A 16,950-nucleotide genomic window follows, 5' to 3' on the forward strand; every position below is an offset into this window, starting at 1 on the left:
GTAACTTTCCCCTGTGTATGGCCTGAAATCAATTAATTTTCAGTGAACTGTACTTCCTACACATCACACGCATCTTTTTCTAAAAAAAAGGTGTATTCTCCAGATGCCAGACAATTCTTGTGGCGCATTATTTCTCAAAATTGACTTCCTTACTCATTCACTGAGCTGACACTCTTGACCAGGCCCACAGCTCAGCTGCTGCAGCATCCTTTTCTCTAGCTGGTAACAGCACAGTCTCATCCTTTTCTGATCCTTCAGACACTTCCCCAGGCTGGGGTTCACTCCCACCTCTATTAGACCTGTACTGGCAAACTGGTCCCTACACTTTTTTATTTAGCAAAGATTTATTTTGTAAAAAATTTCTTTTTTACACAAAGTTGGTTCCAACATATGTTGCCTGGAGACCACCCACAAACCTACCTCTTCAACCTCCATCAGTTTTTTCCCTTCTGTGCCTTTTGGAGTAAGCCCAAGTACATATATGCAAGGTAGTTTATTTTGGAGACCCATGATCTCTCATCACCTATCTCTGCTTTCCTTTCCCCAGCGTTTGCATCTCTTTTCTGTCCCTTCTTTCACAATTAGTGTCAAATCCAAGCCTGAGAAAACTTCTGTTTTGAATCTGGAGGCATCTAGATGTGTTTCTGGGGAACTAAAATTAAGATGAACTAGACACATTATTCCGCTTGGTCACAAGCTTTCACATATGAACTATTCATTGCTTCTTTTTGAATATTCTTTTTAAGGCAGTAATCCCTGTGTTTACTGCCAGGTGGAGCTCTAACACAGCCTGTGAAGAAAGAAATATGAGTACCTCTGTATTCTATGAAGAGAAAGTTAAGATTTGTGGTGAAGTTGCTCTACAGTCCTCTTTCATAGCAATTTTTGACAGAGAAGACTTTAGTTCACATTCCCAATTACCCAGTGTGACGTGTTGAATATATGGTGCCCTTGCTTGTGGTTAGGATTTCTTCCACTATGTAAGGAAGAATAGTAACTAAATAAATTTCTGACTGAGGGAAAAGCTTCACCAAATTATCTGAGACTACCTGTATATTCAGAAACAAAAGGGGCCAGGAAAGCACAGACCAGCTGATGTTATGCATCCACATCTATGGCCATATCTGAAATGCCTGTTGGGGTCAATTCCTGCTCTGCCTTGGACCCCAAACACTGCCACAGCACTGCCACGGGGAAGGTGGCACTTGGAACATGCCTAAACTACGGCAAAGCCCATCTTAACATTAAACAAAAGAGTGACCAGAGGTTTGCACTTGAACCTGACCTCTGGTTATAGTTAACAGAGTTGTAGCCCAGTCTGCAGCCTATTTCCATTTCTAGCTTGAACTGAATTTTATGGCTATCTAGAAAGATAACAGAGTTTGTGCAAGTGTCACTTGCTTAGTGTTGTTTCAATCTGTGAGAGTTAAGCCTTCACATCCCCATCTTCATAATGGATGTGAAATAGTTTATTGAAAAACATCTTAAGCCCCTGGATCACCTAACAGCTTTTAACAATTTCCCCATGGACAGTAAACCTGTGGCAATTTGAATTAAGAACAATTCCATCACAAATCATTTTTGTTTCATTGTACAATTACATTTATGGCTGTGAAAGAACAGACAAGAAAAAGAAAAGAAGGGTTGTATTTGTCCTGTGATAACCGCTCAAAAGACATTCCTTGAAGATACAGTCAAATACAAATCAGAAAGAAGAAAAGGAAAGTCTCGTTGAAAAAAAACTGTTCCACTGGAAACACATATTGCAGGGAGCTATCCCTAGGAGGTTTGTGCCAGCAGTCCTGTAAGAACTTCACCCTCTGACTTGCTGGGTATCATCTCCCACATTCTGTTTTCTGCTGTGCTTTTGCAAAGTCTTTACAAGGTTACGTCCTTGAGGTGGGCTGTATTCACCTTGGCTTTTGAAGATAACTGTATCAGTAGAATAATTTCACAAAGAAACATGACTTTGGGACAAAAAACAGACTTTGGGATTACAAAAGGATGTTTTCATTTAGAGGTGTTGAACAAAAGTTTTTTGGGATAAATAGTGAGAAACATGTGATAATTTTAATTGTCTTTGAATCAGAGTTTTGCATTATTTTTTTCTATAAAGAATGAGAAACAAATTCACCCCTTCAACTGCCCAACCATGCAGTAACTCTCTTCACCCTCATGGTGGACGACAGGTTGATTTTCCCTGTATGTCCCCTTCCTGTGGTTCTTGTTCTCACTCACTGCTCAGTGACCATCTGCACCTACTGGAAATGTGCTGACTGCTCACCTATTAACAACTCAATTCCAGAAGCTCATTTCTGTGTGAAAAATGGGAGTAGCCCCTTCAGTCTTAAAGATCTCCTAGATTTTTGCCAAAAATCCATCATTGGAGGAAGATGAGAGCAGTGGCGTCACTTACTAAAAACCACTGGGATAAAATTCCTGACAACATGGAACTATAGAGCTGCTACAGCAATCCCCGAGGCCCAAGCCCTACCATGCACAACACAGGGGAATCTTCTACCAGCCTGCATATTTAATTTAGTAGAAATAAGGACTAAGGGTTTGATCCAGAGATCTGCTTCAGTCAACAGGGCCTTTTCCAATTATATCAGTGGGCTTTGGACCCTATCCTAAGACAGCATGACCACCAAGAACAGCTGGGCAGGTGTGACTGTTATGCTTGGCCAAGGGAGTTATTTCCAGAGGCATCACTCACTGTGGCATGATGGATGGATGGAACAGTGGAATGAGAAAGTCATTCTGGCCACCCTTTGGCAAAGCTGTCAAGCAGTTTTTTAGAGCTGTGTCCACCCATCATTGCAGAACAATTCCTGTAGGCCTGTGTTTCCTTTCCTAGCAATCAGTAGGATGTAGGATGGTCAAGTGGGTGAATGAAACAACCCTTCATGTCTGAAAATGTGAGTTCACATCCTGTTGCAGGTCTCATGACAATGATACCGGTGCTCTCTGCCCAGTTCATAGTTCATTTATTCACATCATCAGCACCAGATGCTGTCTCAGATATGTGACATCTCCCACTGGAGACAATAAAATATTGGCTTTTATATCAAATGTCACAGGAGCAGGTTGGCAGAGTTGTTTCATGTGGCCTCCAAGAGAATCTGGCTTCAAAAAACTTCCCATAACACTATCACTGTACTCTCTCAGCACCTTCAGCTTTTGCTATAGGGTGGGATTAATCTCACCTGACCTAGATTCTTATCTTGGCTGCATGTGAACTGCACAGACATGGGTACCTATCTTTCTCTTTCTGAGAGAGAATTCTAAACAAGCAGCTCAGATTTGTTGCTTTTCTTCTAGACAGCTAATATAAAAAAATTAATCACATTAAATCAGTCAAATTTAGTATCACTAGATAAAAATTTTGCAAGAAGCTTTTTCATCATATAATCTATTCTTCAGAAGTTGCTTAGGCCTTTGCTGCCATGAATGGTAACTTGATAAAAATATATGAGTCAAGAAATGAAGGATAAAACAAAACAAGACAACCACCCAAAACAAACAAACAAACAAAACCCCCCAAACCCAACAGAAACAAGTGTTGTAAGTGCTAAGGGCATCTCTGTTCAACTGCTGTATAAACTCTGTGGCACAAATCTTTTGAATAATCAATAGTTACTTAAATTTATTGAAATGCCTTCTGTGTGAGCTCAGTTTGACAATAATCACTCTAGACTAAGTCCTGATCCCAGGTGATCTACAAAGATTCCTTCTACTCCCTCACCTGTTATTTGTATCCAAATGTGGTCACACAGTGGTAAGTTAAGGCTAATCTTTCTCAAATAAAAGCAAATACACACTAAATTAACACCACCACACATATGTAAGCTGTACTCCTTTTTTCACTTGTCTTATTAAATTTGCAGCTTAGCAGAGTGCTAGATGTGTGGATCTCACACAATGCTGAGACATACAGTGTGAGTGTGTTAACATTATGTGGGAAATGTGGCCAAGTTTCTCAAAAGCTGGTGCCAGAAGTTGGGCTCCTAAATAAACCTCCAATTTGCCAAACTGGATAGTGCTTCACACCATCCAATGAATTCAGTAAGAGCTGCTGGATCTAACACCTATTAAAATTGTGGCAATTATTTGAGAATCTAGCTACAAGGTATATAAACACATATCCTTTTCATTAATGATGCATCTGTAGTTCAGCAGTGGTGATGTCAACTGACAAACTAAAAACAGAATGTTGTTCCCTGGGAACTTCAAAAAGGTTTCTATTACAAGTGTGTTGAAAATCCCAGTTTAAAAGTGTCTTGTCACATGTATCCTGAGACCCACCTAACACTGAGACTCAAGCACCCACGGGATAGGGCAGATTGATCATGGTGAGTGAAGCAGGCATCTGCTTGCTTTTAAAATGTCCAGGCTGGGAATTTTTATGGATTTCACAAGACAACTGAGAACGATGCCACCAAGTCACTCTTATGAGTACTGAAAGTTCCAGTATGAAACATGAAAGACTGAAATATTTCTGAAACCTCTCCCATATCAGGGAATTAGATGTCTTAGTCTGGGCTTCCCTCCTTGAGGAGGCGTCCCTTGTCCTGGGAACTCCTTGCTCCTTCCTGTTGAAGGTGTTTTACTTTTCATAGGTTAATTACCTCTCATCTTAGCCAAAACTAGTAAGTGTAAAGTCTTCCAGGCTCTAAATAAGTTGTCTTATAACTGAATCATCAAGCAAAAAGCAGATATAACAGAAGAACTACCTTCAACCTCGAAATTCTGTGTTAAATTTTCCTCCAACACAGCCAAGGCACTGAAGGTGAAACTTGGGTTCCTGAGAGGCCTAAATACCATGTGGCTTCTTTTCTGTAGACTGATCAGAGCTGCACAAACCATATTTGTCTACAATATGCTCTCTTAATGCTCTTTACAACATGAGTGAGTTGTGCCAGGAGGACTGAACATTCAGTGGGGAGACTTTCACAGAAACCTTGAAGCTACTCAGTGAGCCTGGAAGAGGGCTGGGGTGAGGGGAACAAATCAGGTTGGTAGGAGAAAAACAGTGCCAATTTTAAATGGAATCAAACTCACTCTTCCCCCCAACAAAAGGCACAAACAAAACAAAAATTTTAAATCCCCTATTATTTTTTTAATGGTTGTATCCCACTGCTTGTGCAAGATTTGTTCTTGTGTTTCTCTTGAGCACTTTGTATCACTTTTCCATTTAACACACCTGTGCTGTTGATAGAAAACGCTGAGAGAATTGAGCATTAATCTGAGAATAACTGAGCTGAGACCAGCTGGACGAGTGAACTTGACTTTGCAGGTGGCACTTTGCAATTCTCTGCCGACCTCTGCCATGAGGAAAGGTGACAGGGTTTGCAGCAATGTGAAAGGCTGTGAGGAGCTGGAAGGTGATTCATGTTGGGGAAAACAGGTTGGTAAGTAACAAGAGGTGTAGGAGGCTTTCTGAGGAAAATAAAACTATAAAGTGAAACATTTCACTTAATTAAGCTGCCCCATTTTACAGCAGGGAGATCAAAGGAGAGAGGAACTGGAGAAGCAAAGAATGCAGTCTGCCCCATAAAAGATAGGTGAAAGGGGAAGATAAGTCTAAAAATAACAAGGGAAACCTGTACAACCTTAAATGTTTTATGAACAAGCTTATTAAAGCAGCAAAACTAACCAAAAGGGAGGACAAGGGAGGCTTTTTGGCATGCAGTATTTCTCTGGCACAGCTAAGTCCCAATGGGATGGACACCACATCTTGATGAGCCTGCACACCGGAATACCAGAAGAAATAAAGGAGAGTTTCACTGAAGAAAGAGAGAGAAGCAATTGAGAGAGAAAAAGATGAAGAAGAATGAAGCTGAGTCAGGGGAGGATATCAAAATAAGGCTCTTCACCCAAAGGGTGGTTGGGCACTAGAACAGGCTCCACAGGGCAGGGGTGACAGCATCAGCCTGACAAAGCTCAAGAAGCATTTGGACAATGTTCTCATGTACATGGTGTGACTCTTGGGTGTCCTTCACAGGGCCAGGAGTTGGACTCCATGATCCAGATAGGTCTTTCAAACTCAGTCGATTTTATGATTCTAAGATTCCATGATTACAGGAGAATCTGAGAGGTTGTACGGGAACTCATTTAATAAAAAGAAAACACAAAGAATTCAAGAGCCCAGGATTGTATTCAGATCTGGAGTAGAAAGAGGTGAGACATCAAACTCTTCAAATGAACAAGAGCAATGTGCTGAGCTGCTTCTTCTTATCGCTAATAGACTCAGACTGCCAGATTCTTACTTTGCTCATTAAGATGTTTGATCTTCTGACAAATCAGATCAGTAAGATATCTAGACCCATCAAAAACATTTGTTGTTGCCTTTGCTAGCATTTAACAGTCCTGTGTTCTGCAGTAAATCAGACTGAGAGTTAATCTGCATCTTTAAACACTGACATTCTTCTAAAAATCTGACCTTAATGACCTTAATTTATTTGCCATCAATGAAATGAGTTATGACTCCTGTGTACCCCATCAGAATTTCCAAACGGGCACCATGAGTTGATACTGTAATTGTTACACCTCAACAAATAAACTAGGAAAGTTTTCTTCCTCCTAATTCACTGAAAGTCTTGTTCAAATGCAGTCTGTGGTTTCTGGGAGGGCATAATGAAAACTCTGCTGCAGAATGCAGAACACATTTAAAGGAAGTTTTCCATGGTTTCTTTATTAATGGATAATTTCCTGAGTGAAAGCCTAAGAGACTGGATGAAAACTGTATTTGTTATCTGGGGACAGCTGCAGATATGTAACTCCCTATTTTTTAAACAGCTAAAGCAGAGCAAAAGCTCCTTTGGTTATCAACTCGCCCTTTGTGTCAGGGCTGCCTCTGTCTCTTTTTATTTTCAGCTTCCAAATGGAAATATATTTGAAGTCTTGCCTCTGTTTAATTCCCAGTATTTCCACTTGCACTTTAATACTGCTGAGAGAAGTTAAAGATCTGTATGTTCTGCAGTGCCAGTGGTGTGGAGTGTGCCAGAGGTCACCTGTCACCATGTCCAGGGGTGTTTTGATGACAGCAGAGGGCAGGCAGAGCCTGCCATAGCTCAGGGACATGAGCAGAGAGGGGCTGCTGCTGCCTGCTCCCCACTCAGCATTGCGAAGGCATGATATCATGGTCATGTTGGGAGCTTATCTCACACACAAATTGCCACAGGAAGCATTTTGTCAAAATTTCAAAATCAAAGTAGTCACAGTCTCTATAGTGAACAGCTTTATTTACTTAGGAGATAAAGGCAGCAGAGCAGAAAGTTAAATTAGGGTATGCAGTCTCCTGCTTCTGTATAAATGCTGAAAGGAAGTCAATGCATTTCTCAAAGCCAACCACCAAAAGAAATGCATTTCCTAGAATAGCCCCTTGGTTTGTAAAAAAACATTTTTAGACTCTGCCAGTAACTTAAGATACAGGAAATATAGAATCAGAGCAGTGTTAGCTATGCCAACTGTAGGCAACACTTACAAGGAGCTTAAATTTCAAAAATGTTCTAGTAACTTTAAAAAAGGTAGATTATCCCTCTTTGGCTTTGTTCTGAGCATTCCTGAACCATCTCACTGCTGGCAAAAAATGATGAAATTAATCTTTAAGGAAGAGCATTTCAGCATTCACACTGCAGTGTTCTTCAAGGTTCATGCTGCTTCTTTTCCTTGCCTTTTAGCACAGTGCTGCTTTTCCAGATCCCACCCTAAATCCGCTCATGTCCAAGTTTGGCATAGCCCATCACAAGCCAAGAGCATGGCATGAATCTACTTATTTGGACACCCTACATCAAACTACAGAGCCTGAAGTACTTGCAGTCCAGCTCACTAAGAGAACAGATAAAAAGCTATGCAGCAATATGTTCACCTCATCTATATAGCAAATATGATAGATATCTTTCTTCTGACAGCTTTCCTCAGTAAATCCACTTCCCTTCTCAGTCCTTGGTCAGACAAACTCCTACAGAAATCCACTGACTATGAACGTTTGGAGGACTTTTAAGACATTATTTTCTCACAGCTGTTATCAGGTGCTTAAAGTAAGCAGTTGGAGAGCTAAGGATTGGCTTACAGAAAATATTTATGTTTAAATTTTCCAACTTGTACGAAACTTGCAGCCATGGATATGCAAATCTGTGATAAAAATCAGCACTGACATGCTTCAGCATGGCATGTTTCCTTCCTTGTGAATCTCAGCTCAACCATGTGATGGCTAATACACTCAAAAATGCAATGAGCTTATGACCCATTTATCTGTGAAAAGTGTTCATCCTTATGGGGCACTCTGAGTTTTCCAAGAGAGTTATTTTAATCTCTTTAGATGCCATGGGACCAGCTATTGTTCTCGCTGGCACCATTTTTGTAGCTAAAATTAAATTATCTGATCTTCTTCAGCCATGGAAGTTGCACATACAAAAAAAAATTAAAATGCCATGTTGTTTTTGAGGGCACTATATATTCTGTATGACAGAGAGATGCTTAAGCTGACAATGCCTACATTGTCCAAATAAGTTGAGAATTTCTCCATCAGGGCAGATCCTGGGCAGGCCAAATCAGCCTCTGAGCTGTCCTGGTCTTTGGAGAGAGAGCTGCTCTGAGCCTCATCCTCAGCGGAGAGAAGGGAATCAGCACTTGGGGCCTGACCTGCCATGCCCTGGGACCACCATGTGCTACCAACAGCATCAGCTCACACCATGCAGATCAGTCCGGTGGAAGGATGAAAAAGAAAACACAGAGACACAAGGAAATGTGTGAAAAGATGAACTAAATTAACTAGATAATGTGGCTTGAGGTTACACCAGTGCTGAGGTCAGAGAAACAGTGCAGAAATGGCCAGATGGCTTCTAGGCCATGTCCAACATTGACACTTGTTCACTGAATACCTGACCAAGAAAATGAAGAGCTATTCCAGATAAAATTGTTGCTCTTTTACATTTTATGTACAAAGAGTTCTTAAAGTTATGATGATGTTTTAAAAGTTGATGTGTTTTTTGAAAATACCATTTCTTCCTCATGTGTATTATCAGCCTGTGCTTTTCCAAATCTAATACTCTGACAGAAGGGGGAAAACTTTGACAAGTTTTTCAAAGGTTTCCTCCTCGTTTTGGCCTGTTACAGCTGAAGTCTAAGAGACTGGGGTTAAAAGTACTTCCAGATAGCAAGTTTCTCTTTTTTTCCTGTTACTTACTTTTTATCACATAAAATGTACAGCAATTACCTCCTTATTTTACTTCAAAACACAACGCATGCACAAGTACATACAACAGAATCAATGACAGTATCTCAGTTATTTTAACAGACACAAAGATAACAGAAATACAAATAAAAAACCTCATGATAACTTAATATTATATAAAGAAATGCTTTTTATTGATGCCTCAGAGGTGATCCCAACAGATGGAAATATAGCTCTACAGTGAGAGACCACAATATGACAGACAATCAGGAAACAGTCTGGACACAATGTTATTTCAGAGACATGGAAAAATGTATATTTATTTACAAGGTAGGCAGAAGTCTGAGATGTCAACAGAAGGGGAAGAGTTGAGAGGATAATTTGAAACACCCTGAGCAGGAAATACAAATTACCAGCCGGTGGAGGGGTGCGAAGCATGGTTGCTTTTGAGCAAAAACAGAGGTGTGTAATGAAGGAGCCACTTACTGTGCCAGGCCTGGGGTAGGGGATGCGGCCCTCGTAGTGCACCCAGCGGTGATCTGCGCTCTCCTTGTGGGCATAGGGGCCATTGAACACGGCCCTGATCTCAGCCATGCTGTACACACACACTGCAGAGCCCTTGAACACGGAGCTGCAAGACAAGAGGCACCCGTGGGCACTCTGCAAACACCCCTGGCTGGCTGTGCTCAGCCTGGGAGGAAAGGAATTACAGAGCCTGATGGGACTGGGGTCAATCCTACACCTCCAGTAAGGAATTACAGAGCCTGATGGGGCTGGGGTCAATCCTACACCTCCAGTAAGGAATTACAGAGCCTGATGGGGCTGGGGTCAATCCTACACCTCCGGTTGATGTACATGCTGCTAAACATCAATGTGCATAGGTCTGGTAACTATAGATATTTAATGTCTGTGTTGTTACAGTTTTAAGCTTTGCTCAGTTGAAACCATGTTTGGCCTTTGGGACTGCTTGATAGAGTGTCATATTTTCTAGCGGATGACAGTTTCCAGCTACCGTTTACTATCTGTTTTGATTAGAATTTTATCCAAGTGAAGGACATTCATTTACATTGTGTTCACATCTGGAAGTCCATATATCAGTGATATAGGTAAGGTTCCTTAGAATTACAAGTTCAATTGGAAAGATAAAAAAACAAGATATAAAAATAAACACTGAATTTTCATGCATTTTTTCCTTTTTCTAATGCGTTTTTCTAAAAAAATCCAAAACATTTCTGTTTTCCTAAGAGAACCATGCCAGGTTGCTGAGTAGCATGTACATTAGTTACTTCACAAACTATTTCATTTATTGTGCAATATTTACTTTGATTTTAAGTATTTTCTGTGTTTATATATTCTAGGGAGCTATTGTAGTAACCGCTTCTGAATTAAGGAGTGAGTGTCTTGGCAGTTTCTCACTGTATTCATACTGGTCAGCATTTCACTAGTCATTATTTACACTTAATTCAAATGTTCCAGAGACAAAAGAAAGAATTAATAATTTTCTTTCTGAAAATTCTATAGAGAGCAACTCATTATTGATCTGAAAGGTCATTAATTAATTACTGCATCCCCTGAGATAAAATTGGGCTATCCTTTCATTAACTCTGGACTATAAAATAATTTAACTATCAGTTTAGAGAGTGATTTTGATATTAAGAAATAGCAGATGTCAAAGAGTTGCTTACAGAAATGCTTCACAACAATAATTTGCCTAAAATAGCAACTACTAGTTGCTCAATAAATATGACAGAAGTTTACAAATTCAACTGGATGAGGTTGAAATAATCTAGTTTGCTTTTGATTGTTACATTTACATTACTTTTTACAATCACTCTCAAAAGTTAGGCACACAAAGGTTTAGGGACATAACTTATTATTTCCAGTTCTGAAAAATACTGTCCTCAGTGACTACAGCCCTGACAATGGACACCTTATTCCAGCAGTTCCTAACTGCTCTCAGGAATCAGCATCTAGTCTAGAAGACCTGAGTATATACAAAAGTATAAAAGTCCTGAGTAAGATCTTCACCATTTGTTTCCAGAGGCAAACATGATCCCAACACATACCTCGTTGTAGTGAAGACTCCATACACAAGCGGGTTCCTCTCATCTCTTGTAGAAAGTAGGAATATATCTTCTGCAATGAGAAAAATATATTTGGGGACTTTTTTTAGTTAAACATCCATTGACTATTTCTGCATTTACCATTTGTAATTTGGAAATTTGTCAAAATATAACAAGGTTTTATTTTTGTTGGAATTTTCACTTCTGCCACGTGAATTTGTACTAATATTCTAAAATGTGTTCATTTGCAGAAAATCTGGGTTTTATACCAAATCAGATTTTTACTTTCCAGCTTTCGGAAGGAAAAGGAAAAACACTGTAATTCTGATCAGATCAATATTAGTTATAATCAGGGACTTCTGATCTCAGTCACAGGTATTACTAGCCTCGTTTGGAAGAGGAGTAAAATCAAAACAAGACTTAGTGCTTCTATAAACCAGAGGGAGAAAAAAATCCAACAAAAGCAGGTATTACTAAAGTCAAAATAGTCCATTAAAGATAAATCAACTTACGCAGCTCATCGAAATGTGTGTCTGCCCCTTCAGGACCAGGTATGGAACACACAAGCCTGGCTTTCAGAAAAGTTGTCCACTTGTTTATTAGGCTTCTTTGGCCTCCCATATCATTCTAACAAAAATAAAATTAAATACTTGCATATTAAAAAAGTAAGGGCTTTAACACATGACAGCACAGTATGGACTGTGCATCTTCTGTCTGATTCCACAGTTGGCTCTAACCACAACAACATAATTTTTTTTTTCATTTTCTTTTTCCTAAAAGAGTGTAGGAAAGCCTTTTTCTAAGTAGCTTCTGTAGTTACTGATCAGCTCAGAGAGTGGGCAATTCAAATTCCAAATTATACACAAAATTGATTGCAAAGTTCCTTCACCAGCTTTTTAACTCCAATGTCTGTATCACATGATTTCTTGCTCCCTGTGACGTTAATTTTTACAATCAGTTGTTCTTCAAAATTCTTTACAAACCAAATAATAGAACAGAGCATTTTGGACAGATTTCACAAAAAAAAAAAAGAAAAACTATATTAATCAGCAGCTCACAAAGTAAATACTGCAATGTTTTCTTTGTGTACAAAGTATAGAGAAAAATGCATTCCAGGCAAAACCAGTCATATTATTCCAATAATCAGAATACAGAAATATCAGTCTATCCTCCCACAGAGGGATTTTTTTCAATATTTTACTAAGGGTTTCCAAAACATAAGCATGCTTGCCCAAATTTAGTCACTGGAGAAAAAAAAACCTATAAAGGGTCACTTGAGATTAGAATTACCTTTCTGAAGGGTAAGTCACCTTCTACTGACCTGGATCAGCAGAGGTGCATGGACAGTGGATTTTAAAAGACTTAAATTTCAAGAAGCCAAACTAGGAGTTTGCTCATGTACTTCTTCCACTGACTACATGAAGGACCCTGCTGGTTCCAAACAGCAAAACTATTTAGGTTCTGCAAAGCTATTTGGGCCCCAGAACTCTTCATCCTAAAAATCTTAAATGCAATGATATGCCGCAGGAACCAAGAATTGAAACACTTAAGAAAAATGTTATCACCAGCAGCAGTGTCCCGGCTATAGGATCTGAATGATCCCAGGAAGGTGCCTACTTCTCTCAGTTATAAACTCTGAATCTTAGGGAATCTGTGCTGTAAGTTTAAGGACCACAAATTTAGCCATAAATACTGAGCTCCTTCAGATTCATTCGGAGAAATCATTTTTTTGTTAATTCACTTTGCCATCTGAAGGCATAGAACCAGCCACAGCAGGAAACACTGTGTGGTGGGAATTACATGTCATCACCCCAGATTGCATTTGGCCCTCCAGGGCTGTATCATATATACTACAGGCATTCAGAAAGATGGCTTTAAGTGCTGAAATCACTTCACAAGGAGTAACACTTCTCTGGTAATGCACTCTAACTGCTTTTCCTTTTCATGTACCTGCTAGTTTCAAATAGATTAGCTCAGTTGGAAATGATTCCTGTTAATATATGGCCTTTGGAACTCCTGCTCTTACAAGAATTGCTGCCTCCTCTCTTGATTTCCAGAGGTTCTGCCAAGCCTGAAGCTTTGCATCTACCCAACAGATTTATTACAAAGGTGTCAAAATTAGCAGCCTGAAGCCAACAGCAAAAAAAAAAACAAACCCTCTGCATGTGTGTGTTCTGTTCAAAGGCAGAGCAAACAGACTTTGTTGTGCAGTTGAAACCAAGTAACTATAAGATGCAACAAAGAATCTTAAAAAGCAAGGAGTGTTTAGGTTTTCCTTCCTCTGGCAATTTGGATTAGCTAAGCAAATCTCATATTGCAAGGCTTCCACTTTGATTTCTGGTGGATGCAGTGCAGCATCACAGGAGATGTCTCTAACTGCCTGATTAAAATCAGAAAACAGGATGTGTGGAGCAAGTGATGGGGCTGGAACAGAAGAAGGACCCTTGTGTAGTTCCTACTCCTGTCACTGCAGTATTCAGCTTCTGCAAGAGATGAGAAGATTTGTATTTGTGCTTTACCAACCTTTACCAACAGTTGTCAGCCACCACAGCATTTTCACAAATGCTTATTTTAAATGTATCAGTAGTTCCACTGAGTTGCTAGAGAGCAGTGTGAACCAAACACTGTGCTCAAAGGAAGCAATCTTAGTAAATGCTATGTGCATTAAAGTATAAAATATATGGACATAAGATGTATCCATATTTGCTTGCTCTCAAGCCAGGACATGATGCTAACCATGTTATTTGAATTTAAGAGACATTAGAACAGACATTCACTAGATGTGTTTTACATATCCAAAAGCTGCCAAAGTAACACTATACAGTTCATAATGGAGCAAAGGGGATTCAGTGACCAGTCAGCATTCCAAGAGCTACCAAGTCCTTCTGAAGCCAGAGAACGACAAATTTATGGCGCAGAGAAACTGAAAAGACCTTTCAGTGATTTAGACAATTGCACATATAATATACTGACATATCCTTCAACACGCTTTTCCTACTGCCATGGCTGAGTGAAATAAAAAGCACATTTTACTAGGAAGGTTCTTTTGTTTGTGGTTGTGGGGCTTTTGGAGGATTTTTTTTGATTCGTAGCCATATAGTACTCCAATTCTACATGTCATCCCTGATTAATACAGTGCCTTTCCTTTCCTACAACGTGCCCAGAATTCATTGGGATTGACTGAGAAAGTGCAGGAACTGACAAAGGCCATGATGATTTTATCTACATACAGAATTAGTTCAGCTCAGACTAAGGAGGTTCAGAAATTATAAACAGTATAGGTATGTCTTTGCTCCTTAAGTCTCAAGTACTATTTATCTTACTAAGCTCTGTAAATGTCTAATTTTTAAAGAAAGGGTACCCCTTCTTTCCTCATCCTATTTTTTGGTGCATATTAGGTCAGTCTTTGACTCATCCTGAGGCTTCAGGTGCTAGAGAACATGAGAACATGCAGTTGTTCTCCTTTCCTTCAGACCCTGTTGATGTGTACTCACTTTGCATTGTATCTGCCTACTCTGATGGAGATTCCTTGGACCCTCATCATTCCTGACTACTGGCCTTTGAGAGGCTGCACAAAGGAAATACTGGCCCAAGTTATTTCTGGGACTGGGCTGCTACAGAAAGAAGACAGTCTCTTTTGCCAAATAGGTTATTTAATAGTAGCAGTCTGGAATGAAAAACTGATGTGCTCAAATGTTGTGAGCTGGCTACAGAGCAGGACATAAATACAGTAGGAGGTACAGGCTGGGTAGTCAGTGCATTAGAAGAAATGCATGGAAGAGTGAAAATCACCAAAGCAAAGTCCAGTTAGTGCACAGGTGGACAGAAGTAAGGATTAAACACAAAGTCACAGACCCCTAAGAAGCCCATTCAGCTGATTTATACCAAGCAAAGGTTTGCCTCAATCTTGTTTAAGTAATTAACTGGATGTACTGAAATGATTTTTGACAAGAGGTATGGTCTGAATACAAAGAACTCTAAATATTTCAGGGAGACTGGACAAGGAGACAAGATAAATTTAAGTGCTGAGAGAAGGGGAAGGCAGCATGAACAAGCCTTTCATTCCAAAAATATGGCTAATCTTGTAACAGCCAACCAGCCTTGAGTATCTGAAATCTTATCTCCCAAAATATCACTTCTAAGCACACTGGATTAGCTGTGTTTACTATAAACTTTGTTACTGGACAGATGAAGGCACTTAGGACTGCATATTTCATTTTGAATATAAATAAAGCTTTAATTAGCACTTACTGCTTTGTAATCTCACAAGCTGTAACAAATACCAACACTTCTGCCTGAAATACCTTTTTTTTTAACAGAAAGAAGTGCCTGTAAAATCTTGGTTACTTGTGTTTGCCTCAGTTAGAAAGGCAGATAATTGGCAGCTAGAAGGGGGGCTGTTCAATCTGTCACCTTTTGAGGAAATATTACCCTAAAATATCACAAAAAAATGTAACTACAATTTACTTAGATAAATGGGGAAGTAATCCAATATGACTTTAATAAATCAGGCAGACTCTTATTTACAGAAATCCTAAAATTTAATTCTTTTCAATGAGCTGGTTACAAAAAACAATTTGCTGGAGTGAGAAATCAGGTTTCTACAAAATTGCATTGAGAATTCAAATATCAGACGTCTCACTTCCATGACCATAGGTAATTGTATGGCACTCTGACATTCAGGAAAAGTGCTGTTTAAATGGCACAGTGTAAATTTTGTGAAGAAATTTAAAGTCATACCATGCACCTCTCTTGGGAGTCCTCTACGGAAATTTTACTTTTCTGATCGGCAATTTATGTGCAATTAAGCAAAACAAGTTTTTCAAACCATTTAGCTAAAGATAAGTTCATATGAAAATAAAAGCCATCAGAAAAGATACTGCTCTATGATCAAGTGATTTAAAAATCAACTTATATTAAAGACTTTCTGTTGTATCTTTTTTCTATTCTGTTGTATCCTGTATACTATATAAATGTAGCTTCATTAAAATGAACAAATGTTAGTCTTGGAATCCAGTAGGCAGGAAAACAGATGGCAATGAAACTAAAGAACATCTGCATCTTTGGGGATTTAAATCTCTTATTTGCTTGTAAGTAACAGTGACAAATTGAACATTAGAACAAAAAGTGCAGTTATCTGAAAAATCAGTCTACATCAAAGATGTCAAACACTGTGATTCATAAAACTTTAAAGACAGTAATTATCCTGAACAGCCTCTAAAAGGAAGAAAAAAAAAAAGAAGAAGAAAAAAGAAAAAAGACAATGAGTGGAATTTCTAGAAGCAGGTTATTAATTACAGCCAGTGGCAAGATGTGCAAAAGGACTATCCAAAGAGAATTCCTGGCCTGAATAAAAGGAAATGTTGGAGACCAGAAAGGAAAAGTGCTGAAACTGCAAAAGGCCCTGGAGCCTTTCTCTTATTGAAGCTTAGCTATGTGACAAAGCTACCAGAAACAAATGGCATACCCTGAAGCAAACCCTTATATTATGGAGGAAAAAACCTCCAACCTTGTAGCTGACTTTATAAATGAGAAACAGCCAACAGTCTCATTTCAATTTCTGTCTTCAGATTCACAGTTCTTTCTATCATTATTTAGTTTTACTTTACATAATCTGTCCCCACTCAACTGTTAGATGATGACCTAACACAGGAAAGGTAAATTTGGTTCTTCGGGAATTCAGGTGAGAAATTTCTTGTCCAAACCATA

The 16,950-nt window shown here is 39.2% G+C and overlaps 1 protein-coding gene across 1 annotated transcript in view; it reads right to left on the reverse strand.

The window, feature by feature from the left end:
• Positions 1–16,950, reverse strand: part of SEMA3D (semaphorin 3D) — a 139,028-nt gene that overhangs the window by 24,087 nt on the left and 97,991 nt on the right. The window contains exons 9-11 of the mRNA XM_088165887.1: positions 11,754–11,868; positions 11,245–11,314; positions 9,665–9,809 (exon numbers count right to left, since the gene is read on the reverse strand). Coding sequence (XP_088022013.1) covers positions 9,665–9,809; positions 11,245–11,314; positions 11,754–11,868 — 330 coding nt within the window. The remainder of the gene's footprint in view (positions 1–9,664; positions 9,810–11,244; positions 11,315–11,753; positions 11,869–16,950) is intronic.

The sequence above is a fragment of the Sturnus vulgaris genome, chromosome 5 (assembly GCF_052056855.1).
Source record: "Sturnus vulgaris isolate bStuVul1 chromosome 5, bStuVul1.hap1, whole genome shotgun sequence".
Taxonomy (NCBI): Eukaryota; Metazoa; Chordata; class Aves; order Passeriformes; family Sturnidae; genus Sturnus; species Sturnus vulgaris.